Source organism: Zootermopsis nevadensis, unplaced genomic scaffold (assembly GCF_977971745.1).
Source record: "Zootermopsis nevadensis isolate Lab colony 2312 unplaced genomic scaffold, Znev_1.0 Znev_ptg000010l, whole genome shotgun sequence".
Lineage (NCBI taxonomy): Eukaryota > Metazoa > Arthropoda > Insecta > Blattodea > Termopsidae > Zootermopsis > Zootermopsis nevadensis.
Window position 1 is genome coordinate 4438585 of NW_028259142.1, and position 19992 is coordinate 4458576.

At 38.3% G+C, this 19992-nt stretch overlaps 2 protein-coding genes and 1 long non-coding RNA gene across 9 annotated transcripts in view; 1 reads left to right on the top strand and 2 right to left on the bottom strand.

The window, feature by feature from the left end:
- LOC110839255 (NF-X1-type zinc finger protein NFXL1) lies at nt 1-12998 on the top strand. Of its 5 annotated transcripts, none has more exons than XM_022083293.2 (14): nt 1-59; nt 703-940; nt 1677-1816; nt 3014-3153; nt 3400-3578; nt 4164-4426; nt 5437-5667; nt 6619-6750; nt 7693-7904; nt 8698-8935; nt 9790-9957; nt 10226-10462; nt 11071-11268; nt 12036-12998. In XM_022083293.2, the coding sequence occupies exons 1-14, from the start codon at nt 54-56 to the stop codon at nt 12252-12254; spliced, it is 2601 nt and encodes an 866-aa protein (XP_021938985.2). In that variant the 5' UTR covers nt 1-53; the 3' UTR covers nt 12255-12998. The 5 variants fall into 5 exon arrangements, with proteins under 5 accessions (XP_021938985.2, XP_087202398.1, XP_087202397.1 ...); XM_087346272.1 differs by having other exon boundaries at nt 2-59; nt 654-940; XM_087346271.1 differs by lacking the exon at nt 1-59 and adding an exon at nt 66-521 and having other exon boundaries at nt 654-940.
- LOC110839257 (uncharacterized) lies at nt 1470-3500 on the bottom strand. Of its 2 annotated transcripts, none has more exons than XR_015534459.1 (3): nt 3372-3500; nt 2890-3223; nt 1470-1796 (listed from the first exon to the last, which is right to left on the bottom strand). It is a non-coding gene; the product is annotated as an uncharacterized LOC110839257 (long non-coding RNA). The 2 variants fall into 2 exon arrangements; XR_015534458.1 differs by having other exon boundaries at nt 3333-3473.
- Nucleotides 12404-19992, bottom strand: part of dikar (CECR2 histone acetyl-lysine reader dikar) — a 25538-nt gene continuing 17949 nt past the window's right edge. For both annotated transcript variants that reach the window (XM_087346269.1, XM_022083286.2), the window contains exon 13: nt 12404-19753. In XM_087346269.1, the coding sequence (XP_087202395.1) occupies nt 15932-19753 (3822 nt within the window). In that variant the 3' untranslated portion in view covers nt 12404-15931. The remainder of the gene's footprint in view (nt 19754-19992) is intronic.

Genomic DNA, 19992 nt, shown 5'->3' on the forward strand with positions numbered 1-19992 from the left:
AGTGTACGTCTCGGGGACCTGTAGTATGTGGACGAGATCCACATCACATTCATATGATTGTAAATAATTTCACGTGTCCCATGAGTTTGAGGTCGTGGTGAAAATTGGGTGGCAGTCCTGTTTACGACGTGTTATTATAGGGGGGGAAAAAAGGAGAACGGTGTAGTACGTCGTCAAATACCGGAAAGTTACATATGTATTTCACTGTATACAGATTTTGAAAATAATTTTGTTCAAAATTCTAACAGCTATATGTATGGCATATTTCTGATAACAATTGTAACACTCTCAATACCTGAAAAGCTTGTATTCATTTGTTGGGAAAAGTTGAATATGCAGAAATCACACAATCACTTTGTATGTAAAACATGAATCCATCCATTCACGACGGCTTGGCAGGCAGTGAAGTGGTGTAGTGTTTAGAATTGCTGGTTGTTGTTGAAGGGGTCTGGTGTTCGAGTCTTGAATACTTGTAATAAGTAATAATTATTTTACTTTTTTACCTCCCAGATCCTCTTATGGTAGGTTATGACTGCATCCTACCACCAGATGCAATACAATCTATGCAGTTCACTAAATAAAAAATACTGCTTGTCTCATCTGTATTCTGTTTAGTTGACTAATATGTTCACACTTTCTTTCATGTATATTAGGTAATAAATTGGATTTTATAATTTTGGCATGCTGTAACCTGGGTGACAGAAGATGAATGATACACATCGAGGAGGAGGACGTGGTAGTAATCCGTGGAACCGGGGTGGAGGGAGAGGTGGTTATAATCAGAATCATGCTTCCAGAAAGAAACCTAGTCCAGAAGTCTTGGCACAAAATAAGTTCTATGAAGCACAAGCACGTCTGCAGGCATCTGTCCAAAAACATATCAAACAAGAATATGATTCTTCATCCGAAGAGGAAGAACTACAAAGTGACAACATTCTTGGTGAGAGTCTTGTATATTTTTTTGAACTGATCTCATGTCGATAATTCATAATCATTTTTGCAGATAATTCTTTATGTAAAGTAAAGTTTGTTTCTGTGCTTAAGCACCATGCCATGAAAATGGCAGATTTAACTCGAATAGCTAGTCGGAATGTACTAGGAAGGAGGAAAATTCCTACCTTCACTGATAAACCACAGCCATTCAGCACTTATCTAGTCACTTCATTAATCAAGCTGTCCTGGTTTATGGTATTGCTAAACAAGAATAATAAAATTAAAGTTGTTCATGGATAGATAGTTATAAATGTATTCCATTGGTCCTAAAAAAGCAGGGTGTAGAGCAAGTCAGAGAACAAGATTTCACATTCAGAAAATATCTATAAATACAATACAGTTGTAGAACATTTGCCAGAAAGAAAGTACTTCTTCAGATAGATCAGATTACACACACTTTCACCATCAACAGTTGCTCATGAGTTCTACATTCCATTTAGAGTCATACACAATTTCAACCAGAGAAAACATGCCCATTTCCAAAACTGTATTAATACCCACCATTTATTAACAATATAAATACATGCACAGAGAAGAAAGTAAGTTTGATTAAAATGAATTCTTTTACTGCCATTTTAAATTGTTTACTGCTAGTGGATAAACATTTCATTTTGAGGGGAAGGTTGTTATTATGTAGTTTTATTCTACTTGTAGCCATATTACCATTCATAGTGTGCTTTCAGGATCTGTACTGCAACTCTATTCACAAATTGGAGGAAAGATTGAAGACTTAGGAAGAACACAGCGTTTCTTAGAGGATGCTTTTCAGTCTGGTGCCGCCTCTTGCCTTATTTGTATTGGATCTGTGAAAAGGAATGATGCTGTAAGACATTCTTTTAGCTATTCACATTCAAGTTTTCACAATACAATTATAAATTTTAACTGTAAACTGAAGAGAACCTTAAAGGAATGAGAATTTGAGAGAATTGAGATGTTATAACAACAAACTGATACCTAAATGAGGAAAATCCTGAAGTTAGGATTTCATTGTACTTTGATTAAAATGTGTTTTATTCAGTGGCATGGTTTATCTTATAATTATATATATATATAAGTATGAATGTTGAGTTATATGTTTCATGGTTTGGACATAAAATAGTTTTATATATCATATCAGTGTATCAGTATTTTTTTCCCTCCCTTTGTTGTCAAGGATTAAATAGACTGAAGTATCTTTTCCATGTCTGTATTGATTAGGCAACTTCATGCTTGTTCAAACTTCAAATAATTTTTTCAGCCCTTTCTTTTGTCTTTCTCTTATTCTTTGCCTTGTATATTTATAATTCCCTGCCACCTGTCTTCACCCATTCTATCTACATATCTCTGTGTAATTACTACTGTAATATCTTAAGCAGTATCGTCGATGTAAGTTGTCTGAAACTGGAAAGAAAATATTGAATGTGGGCTGGCTGAGGATAGAGTCCATTGGGAAGCTTATATGAACATGGTAATGAATCTTCCAATCTGATGAAAGGCTGAAACTTTTTGATCAGATGAATGACTATTAACTTGTCAAGACTGACTCTGGTCCATGAAGTTTGTTAGGGAAAGTAAAGGCCAAACATATATTTTAACCCAGCAATGGAACCATATCGATTGCATTGCACCAAGGTTTGAGTTGAGTATAAAGTGCAGTTCACATTTCTTCCTCTCTGCCTCTTGCTATATAAGTCGAGGACAACCATCTTGACACAGATTTAAAGAATGACAGCAATGAAAATGAACAATGGAAAGGTGAGTGTTGCACACACTACTTTTCCAAATATGATAATGGTTTGGGAAGTGAAGCAAGAGAATGAGTTCAAACATTATCAGACAGAGGAATTTTACTGATAAGAATGGGTTCCAGTCAATGAACCTAGAATTCTCTTTATTTCAAATTGTATTATCTCCTACCTTCTTGTAATCTCTTTCTTATTTCTGTGGTGTGGTCTCCAGTATGGCATATGTTGCATATGCTTAACAAAATTTTGAAAATGTTTCTAGATTGTGTATGCCGATAAACTTTTCTGTTTGACAGATATGGAATTGTGTTGAGTGTTACTGCTTTTTCCACCTGACCTGTGTTCAGCGTTGGGCAAAGGACAGTGTAGCACATCAGAAACAAGCTCTTGAGGATCAGCCACGGGGATTTGCAGTTGTCAGTTTTAAATGGGCATGGTAAGACTTGTGGTTTCTTAAAATTCTTACTTCTATTCAGTTCATAATCTTCTGTCTTCCCAGCTGCTATCTATATAAAGAATAAACATACAAAATTATAATTATACCTGTTGTTTTGTATGGGTGTGAAACCTGGTCTGTCATATCAAGGAAAGAACACAGTTTTATAATGAACTTACTTTTATGGTTTATCTAAAATGTTAACAATTGTTATCTACCATTATAATGTGAATGTTATTATTCTAGTCCCAAGTGTCGCCATGATTATGATCAGAATGATACGCCTCAGAGATATCGCTGCTTTTGTGGTCAGACAGAAGATCCATCATGTCATCCCTGGTTGGTACCACATTCTTGTGGTGAGACATGTGGAAAGGCCCTCCTGCCACTCTGTGGGCATAATTGCTTGCTTCTTTGTCACCCAGGTAACCACTGTTCATAAATGCATATAAACAAAAAACATTTATAAACACACCATGTCTTGCTGGGACTCATAGTTTTCTTATTTATCAACAGATCTTCAATATATATACAGGTTTTAATGTAGCAAGCAGATGTTGGTTTTGTAAACAAATAATAGCACTTGCCATATGCTTTTGCATTTTACTAGGTTTTTTATTCATCAGGGATGGGTAAATACACTAAATTTATACAGCTCTAGAAACATCCGGAACGGATAGGCACTTTAAGAAGAAGGAACCTCTCAGAATGTTACTGTTCTGAGTATAATGAAAAACGTGACAAAACATTATTATTTAGTCGAGGAGTTAGGCCATTTTTTGACCTGTTCCAGCTTCAGTTGTCCAAGAGCCTCTTTGTAGGTCACCATCTGTTATTTTAATGCATGTTCATGATCTTTTAATCATTTGTGAAGTTTGACTCTTTGTATTCTATCAGTATATTGAAACCATTTGGTTTATATTGCAGATTTTTGTTTAGTACAGATTGTTTTTAGTTCTTCTATAACCCATGTAGCCAATAAAATTATGAATATTATGTCTGTGTCTCAGGGCCATGTCCACCATGTCCAAAAATGGTTAAGACTGAATGTTTCTGTGGTAACCAGCCACCACGTTTGCAGCGTTGTAGTAACAAGACTTGGTCGTGTGGATCAAAGTGTGGTCATACTTTGGGATGTGAACGGCACGCATGTATTGATGTGTGTCATCCAGGGGCATGTCCACCCTGCCCCAAGACAAGTGTTCAGAGTTGTGAGTGTGGTCAACAGAAAGTTCTGCGACCTTGTGCTACTCCAAACTGGCAGTGTGAACAGGTAAACTGCACTGTACGGAATGTAAGGTCTAAAGATTTTGTGACAGAACATTGCAGTAAGCAACAGCATACATATAGAATTAGCAAAGTGTCCACTGTCACTTTTTAAACATTTAGCTCATGATTCATTGGTGAAAAGTTCAACTATTTACTTCAACATTTAAATTCACTGTATGCTTATGTTTTTAAACCAGGTAATTAAAGTTGGTTAAAAAGTACATTATATTTCAGTATGTAGAGCACATGTGGGGACATTTTATTTTAGTACACTCATCTGTGTTAGTTAAGCTGTCATCACATCAGAAACTACAACAAAGTTAAACTTAAAAATAATCTCGGCTGGCCAGACCTATCACATGCCATACATACTTCAAACCGTTTTATTTGGTTTTGTCTATATCAAAGCATATTCTTCTTCTTCTTCTTTATTACGCCGTCTCCTTTACAGGAGGTTGGCGACATATTATGAACAGGATCCTTCCATCCTTTTTTTCGGACTGGGACCTGTTCATATGTTTTTAGGCAGGTGATACAGAAGTGGTTTGCCATTGCCTTCTTCTTTGTGTATGGAGTAATTGTTGGGATGCCACGGAGAAACAGGGGAAGCCCCCGGAGGAAAACTCCGTGTTGCCTAGACCACGGCCTTGCCCAACACAAGTTATAAATCCGGGCACTGCCGGGGATCGAACCCAGGATCCCAGGATTACAAGGCCAGCATTCTAACCACTGTGGTGGTCCATCAAAGCATATATATTTAAAGTTAATTATAAGACTGCAAAATAAATGCCTCAGAAGCTTCTGTATAAATGTACTACACCTGTTGTGTAATAAAATGTTTGGAGTTTCAGTTATTCAAAGAAAGACCTGTGCCCACAGCTGATTGGGATAGCCTGCTTCATGATTCAATGACGAAACATATTTGTCCATTTTGTAAAAGAACTGAATGCTGTAAATGTCATTTTGGAGAGTGAAGACTGAGCTCAGATATGTGCCTGCACTGTCATGTTGTAGAAATGTGGTGAAGCCCTCAGCTGTGGTAATCACAAGTGTGCAAGAGATTGTCATTCTGGTTCATGTGGTCCGTGCCCATTAACTGAGGCCCGCTCATGTCCATGTGGGAAGGCTTCTTTTATTCTACCTTGTACACAAGAGACGCCCACCTGTGGGGACACCTGCGGGCATACGCTTGAGTGTGGAGCTCATGTCTGTTCACGAAGCTGTCACCGTGACAAATGTGGTAGTGTAAGTAATAGTTCTTTTTATGCTTTGTAGATTATATTTTTAATACACTGTGTCTGATTTTACAATATAATTTTGCAAACCTAACCTTTTACATAAAACATCTTCATCTTAATATTTGAATGTGTACATTCAATTCCTGTTGCTACTGGTCCTGCTATAATGCAGTTATAGTTGTGTAAAAGAATGTATTCACAACTAGTAAGATGAAATATAAAAACAAGTCTTCTCATGTGTTTTATTGCTTCTTACTTTTAATTATTTGTATATCTTCAGTCATGTTCTTTCTGAGATTACACCTGCAAAACTGAAGTATGTGAAAGCTTTTGTCTCATGCTGTGTATGATTTTATATGTATGATGTTAAGAGGTTTATTTTGATGAAATTGGAGAAGATTATGTGGAGTTTTGTGCCCCATAAGTAGGCAGACTCCAGTGAAAAATTAAAGCTACTGGTTGAACAGTATGAGAATGGACAAAAGAAAGACGGTGAAGTGAAAACACTGATGTGTCCCAGAAAGAAGCGGATTTCTTAGACATTGCAAGAACATCAGGAACACTTGATATTTTAAAGAAAATGATGCAACTCCGTGATAAAGAAATATGCCAGAAATGTCACGTCTTTTTATAGAACTCCATTTCATGGTTGATTGGTTAGCATATTTTGAAACTACCAGGTTTGTGTTTTGTCCCACAAATTAGTTGTCCTGAAAAAAGTTTCAATGTACATTTCTTCACTCTGTTAGCTCTTTATTGGTTCCACCGGTTGCCTTTGTGAACATGGATGAATGTTCCGGTTGCGCCATCTGTAGGAAATTTATTGACCTGCTTAGGTTAACTATCAACACTTCAAGGAAAACCCTAAACCATAGAATTTATGTATAGTTTAGTTTCTGACATGTTTAAAGACACTTACCTGCAGTTATGAGTGCCTGTCCTCTTTTTTGTATAACAGTGTTTAATGGTGGTAACAAAGAAGTGTCGTTGTGGTCTTCATAGCAAGGAACTGCCCTGTCAGAAGGAATTCCTATGTGAAACCAAGTGTAAACAAACTAAAGACTGTATGCGGCATCCCTGCAATCGTAAGGTAATAAGCTAATGAACTTTAAATGCTTTTATGATGGAGACTGCAGAGGAGATTTTCATTATTAATAAATATTTTTTTCCATTTTACAAGAAGTTGAAGGAAGTACTTATGAAGACTGCTTCACTTTAAATGCTTTGAAAGACTAGCATTGCTTATAAGAAACAAGAATACAGCAGTAATGAAAAATTAAATACATAGTCACTATTTTTCTGCATAGTTCTGTGATGTGCTTTATTTCAGTATATTTTTATTCTACGTTGAATGTAAGTGTACTGTTTTCAGTTTTCAAAGAATTCCATGCTCATCAACTGTAATAATACATGTAGTCGATTGGCATTACCACTCAACATTGACTAGCAATGAAGTATTACAATATTGATGAACCTAACTGTACATTGAGCATTTTTGCCTCATTGTTCTGTGAAATGGTTGTTAAGACAATGTGGATAGCATCAGGAAGGTAGGAACTAATGACGTTTTACACTTATTGAATGTCACATTCCTGATGGTCAAAAAGAGGCAATTTGAAGGGGTTTGGTAACGTAGTAAGAGGCTAGTATCTGGAGCATGTAAACTGACAAATTAGAGACCTTAAAAATGAGATGACCTCTGTGCTAGGAATCACTTCTAAGATATTTAGGATAATCTTTGCTTATGGATAATGAGACATCTACTTCAGAAGTTGCCAACCTTTTTTGGGTGGTTGATGACTATGAGGAATAGTTTATAGTGGGCACTTTATGAATCTATTGAGAGATGCAAATTACAATAATCAGATTATGATAATGTTCTTGCACCTGGTTGGCAATCCTTGATCTGCTGTGTGTGTGTATGTGTATATACTGATATATATATATATGAGGTGATGGACAGTGTTTTGTAAATTTGAAATTCTGAGAAGCTGTCAATTTCCTGTTTATAATTGTTAATATTATGCTGCAGTGCTGTGATGGGAATTGCCCACCATGTGAAAAGCCATGTGGTAGAACTCTGCAGTGTGGAAATCATAAGTGCACATCTGTATGCCATCGTGGGCCCTGTTATCCCTGCCCATTGACTGCAGAAATAAAGTGCCACTGTGGACTGACAGTACTTACTGTCCCGTGTGGACGCAAGAAACAGACTCGACCGCCACGTTGCAGCAAGCCATGCAGGTACCAGGGAGATTATCACTGTCAGTGGACATTTGGGATTTCTATGATGTGATGTGGTGGCCTGATAGATACACACTGATTTTGGTTCTTACAATCATTGACTTTGTTCTTGTTCATTGCGTGTGGAATATGAGACAGAAATATAATTTCTTGGTTTCTTTACATTTTTTTCTAATCTTTCAGTGGTCTTGGTCCTAGCTTGATCTCAGCCAGGAGGTTTGTATGGCTTTCCTGAATCCCTCCAAATAAGAGCTTGGGTGATATATTAAATATAGAACAAATGGTTTCTTCCACATCCTTCCAATTCACTATTCGTATTCACCCACCCATTTTATGCTTTATAACCTGTGCAATCAAGAAAGCATGAAATAAGCAAATAGATAAAAACAATTCATTTACCTTTGTCTTTCAAGTCTGATGTATGTGTTCATCAGATGTCTCAAAACTGGTTCATTGTACAGAAGATTAGCACATGATGTAAAATATAAATATAATTTACACCATTTGGATGTACAATTTTTATTTGAAACAGTTTTTTATTTGTTGAATTTTGGAAGTCAAATAAAAATTATTTTTGTCTTGTGCAGCGGTATCTATAGTGCGATTAGCTCTGCAACAGTGTATTTGTATTAACTATACATGAATACAGAGGCCAATGAAGTATGTAAAATAGTAAGGAATACATTTGGAAAAGTGTGTATGTACTCATTTGAGTACTCTCTTCTACTCCTGCTTACCTTGAACACAGTTTGAATCTGATGAAACCAAGACATGTCTTCTTTGATACTCGCAGGATAAAGCCTAATTGTCACCATCCCAGTCGAGAGCCTCATCGCTGTCACTTTGGTGATTGTCCACCTTGCCAACAAGTGTGTGGGATGTTGCTAGATCCATGTAAGCACAAATGTCCAGCCCCGTGTCATTCTGCTGTGTGGGTTAAGGTAGAAGATGATCAAAAGAAGCCAGTCGGTCCATGGGACAAAGTGCAGCCACAAGTGGAGTTAAAAGCTTTGCCTTGTCCTAGATGCAAGGTCAGCTGGAAAAATTAATAAACAAAAAATTTATTCTGTATAAAAGTTTCAAATAGTATTATGTAGTTTATACAATGATAAAAATATAAAATTAGTGCTGATTGGGAGAATTACATTGCATTTACAGGGAATAACAGGTCAGGCACAAGTGTATGGGTGAGTTCTACACACCAAAACAATAAGAATAGTCCTTTCAAACTGAAGCCCTCTTTTCCTTTCTGAAATTGCATCTACAGTCTTTGTTTCCCCTCTATGCTTGGAGCAGTAATTTTGTAGCAAGTGCTCAAAATATCCCTCATTAGCCCTGGCTTGACTGTTGCCATTTATGTGTGCATAAAGAAATGCATTAATTTAATCAAACTCTTGGCACAGAATAATTTGATTTTTAACACTGGTACAGCTGCATAGTTTAAACAGACGTCATAATATTTCCATTGGTCATTATGAATACAATTTAAAGGACATGAAACTAAATCACAAATGGTGCTGATGGGGCCTGTGAAGTTGTGTGACCTTTGCACCATGCTACCATCTTACCTTCTTGTCTCTGCTGCCCAGTACACTTCTAAGTGCAGAGGGAAAGCAATAGATGTCGGCACTGCATCAGAAATTTTGGGAATTGAAAGGTTCAAATCTTGGCCCAGAGACCTGGCTATCCTGACTGAAGTTTTTCGTGATTTCCCTCTGCCTCCCTATGGACAAATACTGGGGTTAAGGCCATATCCTTTCCAACTCATTGTTAATCAATCATTCTACATTATGCAGTTTGAGCTTACAAGGAATAGATGCTGAAGCACTTTGACTGCACATTTTACATTACAGTTTTCATATGTTGTGCAAACTCTTATGTGAAGGTACCAGTGCCAGTAATGTGCCTTGGCAGTCATGAGACACTTGACTGGCCCTGCTACGTCGCAAATCCTACATCATGTGAACGCGAATGTGGGCGAATGTTGATGTGTGGGAACCATACCTGTAGGCTGCTGTGTCATACAGTTGAGGGGGCTCCCAATGAAACAGCTGTAAGTAACCCATATGTAATACAAAATTTGTTACTTGATGATCTGATTTATATTTTAAAGTTAGCTAGTTTGCAAATTACATAATTTTGTAAGTTGGAGGGGTTGAATGAACATTTTATCAAACAAAACAAGTTGGCTAGCTGCCTTTTGTTTTGAACATACTCAGCTCAGATTCCAGTCAAAGCACCGTCTACCTTCAATGTAAGTGCCTTTAAATTACTCATGTGTGAACATTTCATCAAATTTGTTTAATATGTTACCTTTGCAGGCTGGAGATAATTGTGAACAGTGTGAGTTAGGTTGCACGAAGCCTCGTCCAGAAGGTTGCATACACATCTGCCAGAAGCCTTGTCATCCAGGGGACTGTCCACCATGTTCACACATGTTGCGTGTGCAGTGTCACTGCAGCCTCGCCCAGTTGTATGTACGTTGCAGTGAATGGACATCTGCTGAGGATGACAAGAAACAGGCCCTGACAAGTTGTGGCAATCAGTGTCCCAAAAATGTAAGCAGTTTTAAAGCAGATTATAAATATACATTTTAAGTCTGTAAGCGTTTTGTTCAGAACTTGGAACTTACTTTCCCATTGCCACAGCATTATAAATTAGGTTCATAAAGAGGCCAATAACTTGTTTAACCCACATTTAGGTTGAAATAAAATTCATTTGGAGTGAGTAGTAATACAAAGCAATATCAGTGATATAGCAGGCGCAGTAGTTTTTGGCCAGTGGAGAAGCTAGCGGAGCTGACGGACGGACCTACTCTGTGTACTTGAGGTGGCAAGGTCAGTGTATTTGTTTTGTTTGGACGTTTAGTCCGATAACCTCGTCCTTCCTGGAGGCAGATGAAACATTATACTATCGTACAAGTGACTCGCTTCTAGCCTTCCCCTCGAATATTCCACCGGCCAAAAACTACTGCGACCGCTATAAAACAAGGAAGAAATACAGTCCAACTGAACAATGAATGCTGTCACTGCCTTCCTTATTGGTTGTGGTGTTTCTTGAAGAGAAACTTTGTCAGCAATATTCAGTAGAGAGTAGACACTATGCCACATCGTCATGACCTGTGACGGTGAATAAAAGTTTAGGTTCATTGTTTGTTATTTTATAGTATGAATGTGGACATCGTTGTCGTATACTATGTCACCCTGGTGATTGCCCTGACCCAGATATGTGTCGGAAAAAGGTAAAACTCACTTGTCCCTGTCGTCGGCTTAGAAAGGAATTTCCTTGTGATGTAGTGAGAACAGGCGATGCCAAAGTTGACTGTGATGACATCTGCAGGCAGAAGAAAGAACAAGAGATGAAGGTATTTATGACTGTTGTAAAAATTTTTACTTACAAAGAAAGATTTTTTTTCATTGATATTCTTTAGTTACAGGCAGTTCCATGTTTAGTCAGTTTTGATGAATGTTGTTGAAGGTTTTAGACATACATTTGATGCTCATGTATTACTATAAAAGTAAAATATAGTTGCATAAACGACCAATGCTAGTAATATAATAAACAGACATAATTAAATACTGAAGATTATAATATTGATTTGTTGTGTGAAGACAGTTAATAATAATAATAATAATAATATTGCTATTTAAAATATGTTTAGTTCTGCAATTCATCATCATCTTCAGTTTCTTATATCCTTATTCGTCTACAAAAAATGAGAAGAGTACTACATTCATGTTTAGCCATATTCCAGGGATAACTCCATTATTTCAGTTTCTAAGGATATCATTAATATATTTGTTGAACAAGCTCAAGAATAAGCTACACCCTACTCTTATTATCTGGTTTATTATTATTATTAGGAATTTCCCTTCAGTATCTGATATAATATTTCTAGTACAAAGATTTTAAAACTTTATTGAATAATATGTATGTCTTCTTTGCTGTAAGATTTTCCTTAGATTTTTTCTTATTCACTCAGTCATGTTTCATACATCATAAAACTATGTAAATCTCAAGACTGAATTCTCTCTGATTATCAGTTATTTGGTTCCATATAATATGTAAGAGTAGCACAATATTTTACGGAAAAGGGCTATAAGGATGTCTCACATGTTAATGTTCTGGTAGATAAAGGAGCAAGAGAAAATTAAAAAGCAGTTGGAGGAGGAACGCCAGAATCAGAAGGAAGTGGAAAAATTCCTGAAAAAGTTCCAGGCTCGCAAGAAACACCGCGAACGTCACCGCTTTGAAGAACAAGACTCTAGTTCCTTTTTTGCTCACTACTGGGTGTTGTTATTTAGTTTGTTAGGGGTATTAATGGCTTTTTACTACCTGTTCCTATCATAGGTATAGATATGAATATGCAAATGGCTATATCTTATACAAGCATTTTCAGTTAGAGATAATGTATTAAACATACATATTGTATGTGGGGAATGTGGATATACAAGTAGATACTTAACTTTTCATTTGATGGTATATTAAACAGACATCACTAAAAAAATAAGAGACAAGTGTTTATTATTCATAATTTTCAGTAAATGATCTATGTTAATAACCATTCTCATTATTATTGAGATATATATATATATATATATGTATGTATATTTACAGTAACACAAGCTGCTCACATGACTGTACATTCAGTTGGTTGTTGTAACAAAGTGCTTGCAGGCTGATTGGTTATTATTTACAGGAATGTACACTTCAAACATGCATACTGCTCAATCAACTATACTCAACTATGGCAGTTTTCCAGATGGGAAATAATATTATTATTACACAGTATGTACAAATGTGGCTATATTTATCGCACATTGTGTAGAAGTAGTGCAGATAACTTTAAAATGTAAAATATGGCCTATATATTGTACACAATAACATTCTTACACACATACACACATGTATACGCATTCACAGAATAAAATACGAAATATGTGGAGCATATGTACTACCGTATACACATTTGCTTCGATGTGAAAAGCTAAGAATGATACTGATCTTAATCCTTGTAAGTATCAGGTCATATTTTGTCATAAAACAAAAATCTGTTACTTTAATGAGGGAATAACAAGTTGAAATATTGATGCATTTTTGTATTTTAATGTGATCTTAACTTGTCTACAGTGGTCTTCTGGGTTGTGATGCTCTGTGGTCTTGTACGCAGTTACCAGTGTCTTAGAGAAACATATCACCTCCATCTGTAACCCAGAAGACCATAAATAACATTTTCACCTTCATGAGAACAACAAATTGCAGATCATTTAAATTTGGTTTATTTTCTTATGACAGAACTTAAAAAAAGGAGCATTACCCATGGGCAAATCCAACTGGTTGTTTCTTTCAGGCAACAAATCCTTGTGCGCACACAGAGTAGTGACGAATTCTGAGATATTAACACATGGAAGAAGAGTACCTTTCAGCCATTACCAGCTGATTTCTAGATGGTCTATGACAAAATGTTGTTTCATTTAAATAATTTGTTCTTTGATTTTGCTTTTTTAAGGTATGGATTTCTTAACTCTAAGCAACATTTTAGATTGGTACTTATCAGTTTTGTCACTGTGATGTTTGTGGATGGGAACCCGTGGTTGGTGCTCATGTTTTCAGTATGCACACATTTTGTTCGGGTTCACTTGCTGCCTTCACATGTCAACCTATAATCATTGTGAAATTAAATAATATTTACACAAATGAAGCTAGATTTGCAAAACTTCAGTAGACTACATGTGGCAGAGATGGCTTCTTTCTGTGATGTAGTGTTGGACATTAAAATTGCAGAAATAGGTATGCAAATTTATTACTTGCACATTAAAAAGTATTTCAAATTTAGTAAAACTCAAGAGGCCTTGCAATGGGATGATCATTTGTCCAAGGAGTCCTACCAAATGTCTAACAGATCAAGAAAGGATGCCCCTATGTTCCACATAGGAGCAAAAAGTGTATAAAGAAGTGTATCTATGCTTACAGCCTGCTGTTTGTTTGTTGGTTTATTTAACAATGTTTTGTCAATGGGACATCAAATGGCTGGATTGCCTGAATGATGAAATAGCAAAAATGTGGAATAAAACAGTCATGGCCTGTTTTAATGATTTATTCCCACATTTGCTTGGAAGGAATCGGGAAAAGCTAAAGTCAGAATAAATGGTCTCCAGGCCCCAATTCGATCCCGTGACCTAAATATGAACAATAGAAGTGTATTACTGTAGATGATGGATAATAACTGCCGTAAAATATCACCCAGAAATTGAACCACATTCTTCAGAACAAAGGTCACTAATGCCATCAAGCAATAATCACAAAATAAAAAAGGCATCACAGAAGGAAACACATGTTAAGACTTGGGATTATCTGTTCAGATTCCATTATTTCATCACATACTGAGACCATAACAGTACAGAGGGTTCATGTTTTTCTTGTAATACCCAGAAAGTGACTGCACAAAGTATACCTTTTTCGTAGAAGCGTAACTTTTTACTGAGGACCAGAAAAAGGTGCTGAATAAAATTTAACTAATGGTTTCAGATTTGGAATAGAACGTAAATCACTTTGTCCCTTGCACTCTTAATACTAAACTCATTTCATATTCAGGTTCCTACAAGTGACTGATCTATCATAAAAATATATTCTAATATATACATATATAACAAATGAAACACAATTTACCAGTGTTCAGAATTTATATAACATATATACTAATAAAATTTTTAAAATAAGCATATAGAATAAACATTCTTTCAAATAACTATAAGAAACATAAGTCTACTATTTCAATAATTCCTCCAATACAAGAATCTGGGTGTGTAAGGGCAGAAACTATTTGCAAATCCTAAAGGTTTTGCAGTCTATATCTCAGAAAGTCCTGCCAAAATCACATCATCTGTGATGATAACCACCTCAAAGTTGAAGCAGCATTTCTAACATGATTTGTATTCGCTGGCTCATCAAGTACAGAAAGTTTAATTTCAGAGCAATGTGTTAGTTTTTCAATGAAAATACAGAATATACAATTCAGAGAATAAAACTGCATAAAACAGTATGCATTTACAAAAAGTTTAATTTCTAAGCTGTGTGTGTGTGTAAGAATTTTTGAGGAAAATATATATATACTTATATAATTCACAGACTAAAATTGTTTAAAATAATATACACATTTGCTCCTGCACACTTATACATCCACTCTACACTACACAAGAGAGCCCATATTCAGTCCTCCACTCTTCGGTTGAGGGGAAAAAATATAAGTTGCACACCATACACATTTTTCTAACCCAAATTAATGGCTAGTGAACACATGTTCTCACACATTTTCTATCTGATGAAAGTAAAACACTTAACTGCAAAAATATGCAGATAAAACACTTTAGAACTGAAAAAAGTAGTATTAAAAAGAGAACCACAAGAAAAAGTAGTCGCATGTGAAGGCTGTGACCCAATGCAAAGTGTACAACTGTACTGGTGTTTGTTGATTTGTATGGGAAAATGTAATTTCCACACACTGTACAAAGTACATAAAAAAGTTCACTTTCATGAGATACAATATCTTTGGTATTTTCATTCAACATGCAACAAATGTTTCGCAGTGCAGTTCTCTTACAATAAATATAAATTTTTTTCATAATTTTCACTGTACTTAATTTAAAACCTAATACACAAGCTGTAAGCAGAAACCCATCACACGTACCAAAACTCCGCAGTTTGCAAAGACTGGCAAATGTGATTAAAGATGAAATCTGAACCAGCAGATTCATATGTTTAGCAACCATGATACTGACATTCAAACAAAATGGGCTGGCTCTTGGAATTAGCACATTTTCTTTCTTAATTAAAGATCATATAGCACAACAATATGAGTGCAGTCTTTCACGACATAATCGAAGCCAGAAGCCTTATGTCTTGTCTTTAACTTGACACACTTTTCACTTATCCAGTTTGAATGAAAGGATGTCCTGGTCCCATAGGCAACAGAACTCTGCGAAACATGCTGCATGCCATAAAAAGTTCTGCTTTCACAGAATGGCCTATCATAGCCAGGAAGGGCGATTTAGAGAATCATAGGGCTGGCGAATGCCCAGTGCAGGGTGATAGCCAGGAGGATAGCCAGATGGGGGTGCCAGAAGCCCTTGATGGAGCACCATTGGGGCACTAGCTGCCGAGTGACGCAACAGCTCCTCTTGGTGGCGCTGCAGGTACTGCTGATATAGTGGTGTGGTGGCCCCTGATGCATCCATCAAAGCTGGCTGGTGATTAATAAATGCTGGAGCCAGCTGTGGATAGGTAGGTGGCCGTGGCTGTGGGTGACCCAGAAAAGGAAATGGGGTAGGAGCAGGTGGGACAGGGGTCTGCTTGTCACGGCCAGGTTCAGTCCCAGGGGGAATGTAATAGCCTGTAGGTGGACTTCGATATTCATCGAGAAAACTTGCGCCATCACCATATAAGCCAAGTCCAGATGCTGCTGGGCCAAAGTTAAAGGCACTGCCAGGAACCACACTGGTCTGTACTGTCTTGAGTGCAATAGCTGATGGCTCTGACACGTACTGCTGAAATGCTGTTGTAGAGCTAGAAGAAACTGAGGTGTCACTACTGCAGGTCACCTGCTGTTGTTGCTGCACCTGTTTTGTTTTGCGTTTACGAGATAGCTTTGGTTTGGATGCAGTCACAGCAGACACTGATAAAGGCGAGGCCTCCACAAGAGGTAGCACTTTGGTGGACGCCACGGAGAAGTCCGTCACAACCACTGGCCTGCTATAGGTCGGTGTGGCAACATTAATGGCTGTGGCTGGGGGCACTTTGTTGGTCAACACTGAAGGGAGGTCTGCCACAGAGTGGTTGTAACTTGTTTGTCCTTCCATGGGGGGAGTTGCTTTGTTTGGTAAGCTGGTGGACATCTCCATGGTTTGGCGGCCATAATTTGAGAGTTCAGATACTGCTCTGTCATATGACGGTGGTCGAACACTAATAGGAGGAGCTGATTTACCAGGAAGCACAGAAGAGAGTTCGGGCATAGTCCTACTGTACACAGATTGCACATCAGAGACTTTGCTGGATAGCACCGATGACAGCTCAGGCACAGAGCGGTTATATGAAATGGTAGGAGCAGGCTGTGAAAACATTGCCATAGCTGCAGCTGCAGATGAAATGGGAGGTTGTACTGATCCTTGGCCAAATATGCGATTTTTGTCTCCACCTGTTGTATAGAACGGAGACCCGTCACTGGGGAAACGATCCACAATGTGGGAAAGATTAGTAAAATTGCTCATGGGCGATGGTGCTGCAGGTGAAAATGGTCCCCTGTGGAAAGTAATATCATTTCCTACACGTACTGTTATTGGACTTTGTCGAAGGTGATCTGCAGGTGGTTGCTTACTTGATACCAGGCGGGATGTGTGTGATGAATCAATAGACTGTTGGATATTCAGTCCTGATACAGATGATGTCTGATGGTTTCCACCTGGAGATGTTACAGTCAGATGCATCCTTTCTGATGGCTGCATTACTTCCTCACTGTATAGCTTGTCTGTCACATGAGGACCTGTGGACTGATGGGGTTTTTCAGAAGCCTGCAATACAGAATCTGGATGCTGAGCTACATCTGCTTCTGTTACTGGATTAGATATAATTCTTTCTGGCATGGTCTGCTGCTCTGAAGTTGGAAGTAACCTTTCACTAACCTGGGAAATAGGCGTTTCAGGACCACTTACTGGGACAGAGACTGGAGATGTGCATACTTGTTCTGTCAATGCAGAATACTGGGCTTGAGGTGCATTCACAGGAGAGGTCCGATTCAATCTCCCACCTGCTTGTGCATTTCCAAGTGTGGAGTTAGTAAGCCTGTTACCTGTTGTGTGTGGAGTAAGGTTTATAGGCTGTGAAAGCCCTGCTGGTGGAGGCGTTTGTATTGTAACTGATGACGTTGTGACAGGACTTGGAGGAGAGGGATGCAGTCGACTACTGGTTTGGTGATGAAGCTGAAGCCCACTGCCAGATTCAACGTCACTATACAGCCGCTTCTTAACTGGAAATGCAGTACCAGAAACCTTTGTTGTGCTAGTTCGTGGTACAGATGTGTCATACTCTTGATGCCGGTCAGACATAAAGGGTGGTGCAGTGCTAGGAACTGTCACTGCTGATGCAGATATTTTGCTTGTGGAACTTGGTTGTGGGATTGAAATGTCATAAACCTGCTGTTGACTGGTATTAAACGGTACAGAGCTGGTGACAACTGAATGTCCTGATTTGTGAAGAGCACTTGGCCTTGGCATAGATATGTCATAGCCCTGTTGCTGATTACTAGTATATGGCAAGGATCCAAGGAATCCTGAACTAGTAGCAGGTACAGACGGAGACTGAAGTGCAGAGCTAGGTCGTGGTACAGACAACTGAAATCCTGACTGTCGGTCTGCAACGTATGGCAGAGAGCTAGTAGAAGCGGGAGTTGGAGATGGGTAGCCCTGCTGCTGGCCACTAGTGTATGAAAGGGACAGATTTCCAGGAATATATTCCTCTGATGCCTGTGTACGAGCTGCGCGGTACTGATCAGTCAAGGGCTTACTGGTATCATAGTACTGCATTACAGGGCTATATGGAGGAACAGGCAAACCATCATAAGTCTGTGGTGGACCTGGTGCAGGGTTACGGTATGTCAGATAGCCTGACGTATCATGTGGAGGAGGATAGCGAGGAGAATAGATGGGCTGTTGGTGGAATGGGGATGGTGACTGGGGACTGCAGCTACTGTTGCTTTTCTCTGGGCTGCTCTTCTGGAGACTAAATGAGATGTCTTGATAGAATCCAACACGTATAGTGCCATTCAGAGGTGGATATGAGGCAGTGGGCTTTGGAGTGTCTTCTGGTCTTGGGGAAGCCATAACAGGGGATGCTGCCATGGGAGAACGGTGCAAAGGGGAAGGATATGGAGCAGGATATCCATCTAGTGGATCCATCGGGTCCTGACTGAAAGATGACCGCTCAGACATGCTGCTGCCTGTACTGACTTTTCTTTGACGCTGTGCTGGTGCAATTGATTGCTGTGTGGGGCTGCTTGGTGCATCATCTGTTTTCTTATCTAAATCTTCTTGTACAGGTGGTCTCAGTCCCATGTCACTCACAACTTGTGTTCCACTACAAGAAGGCACATCTGCTGGAACTGGACTTGGACTATGAACAGTTTCCAGCTTTCTTTCTTCTGTGTATGTATCGACATCTTGCTGTGCTGATACTTCTGGTTTCCGTTGTTTCTGTATAACAGTTGTCTTGGGGGCTCCAAAAGCTTTAAACCAGGCACTGAGGTTAGGTGTAACTTTCTCTTGCTTGATATTTTTGCTATTTGATTGTCCTTCTTCAGCTGTAGTTTTCTCATCTTCCTTCTTGATTCCTGGACTCTGTGAGCCTCCTGGCAGCAGTTGTTTTTGCTTTTCAGGAGAAAGTTTATTGTGGATGTCTCCTGGAGAAGCCCCAGTTTCCTCTGAGCCAGACAACAGCACAGCTGGCTTCTTGTCTTCTACAGGTGTTCCTTCTGAAGAGTTAAAGTTATGACTGTTGCGTCCTGTCACACCAAAACCTAGCACATCACTTGTGAGAACAGTGCCTAGACTCAGCTTGGGCATGGCCTCATCTGCCTTCACCAATAAAGAGTTCCTGTTTTCCTTAGGTTTACCACCAAGCCCTAGCAAACCACTACAGCCCCCCACATCATCTGCTGCCTTGTTTGCACTCTGAATGTTTGAGATCAAATTTCCTTTACTTTTCCCTGGCTGAAGACGCTCAATAGTTCTCTGAATCTCACGACGACGCTGTTGGTGCTGTTTGGTAGAATCCTTGATAGAACGCCTCTTGTTGATCAAATCCTGTAATTACATAAGAATATGCATGTTCCATTTTACTCAATCAACAATAAGACTTCTATTTAAACAGCAAACAGTTAGTAGTTTAGTTAGAAGTATATTATACTGTTATACATTTCAATATAAAGTACATATTTTGATAACCTTAATGGAAAGTAATATGCCAAAAATGGCTGTAATGACTCTGAAACATATAACAAGTGCACTGCAGATTTCAATCAGAGATAACTCACAGTTAATGC

What these genes read in the sequence shown, in the direction of transcription:
- LOC110839255 (XM_022083293.2), top strand. An exon ending in CAAACTGGCAGTGTGAACAG is followed by an intron (nt 4,427 to 5,436) that starts GTAAACTGCACT and finishes GTCATGTTGTAG; the next exon opens with AAATGTGGTGAAGCCCTCAG. An exon ending in CGTTGCAGCAAGCCATGCAG is followed by an intron (nt 7,905 to 8,697) that starts GTACCAGGGAGA and finishes TGATACTCGCAG; the next exon opens with GATAAAGCCTAATTGTCACC.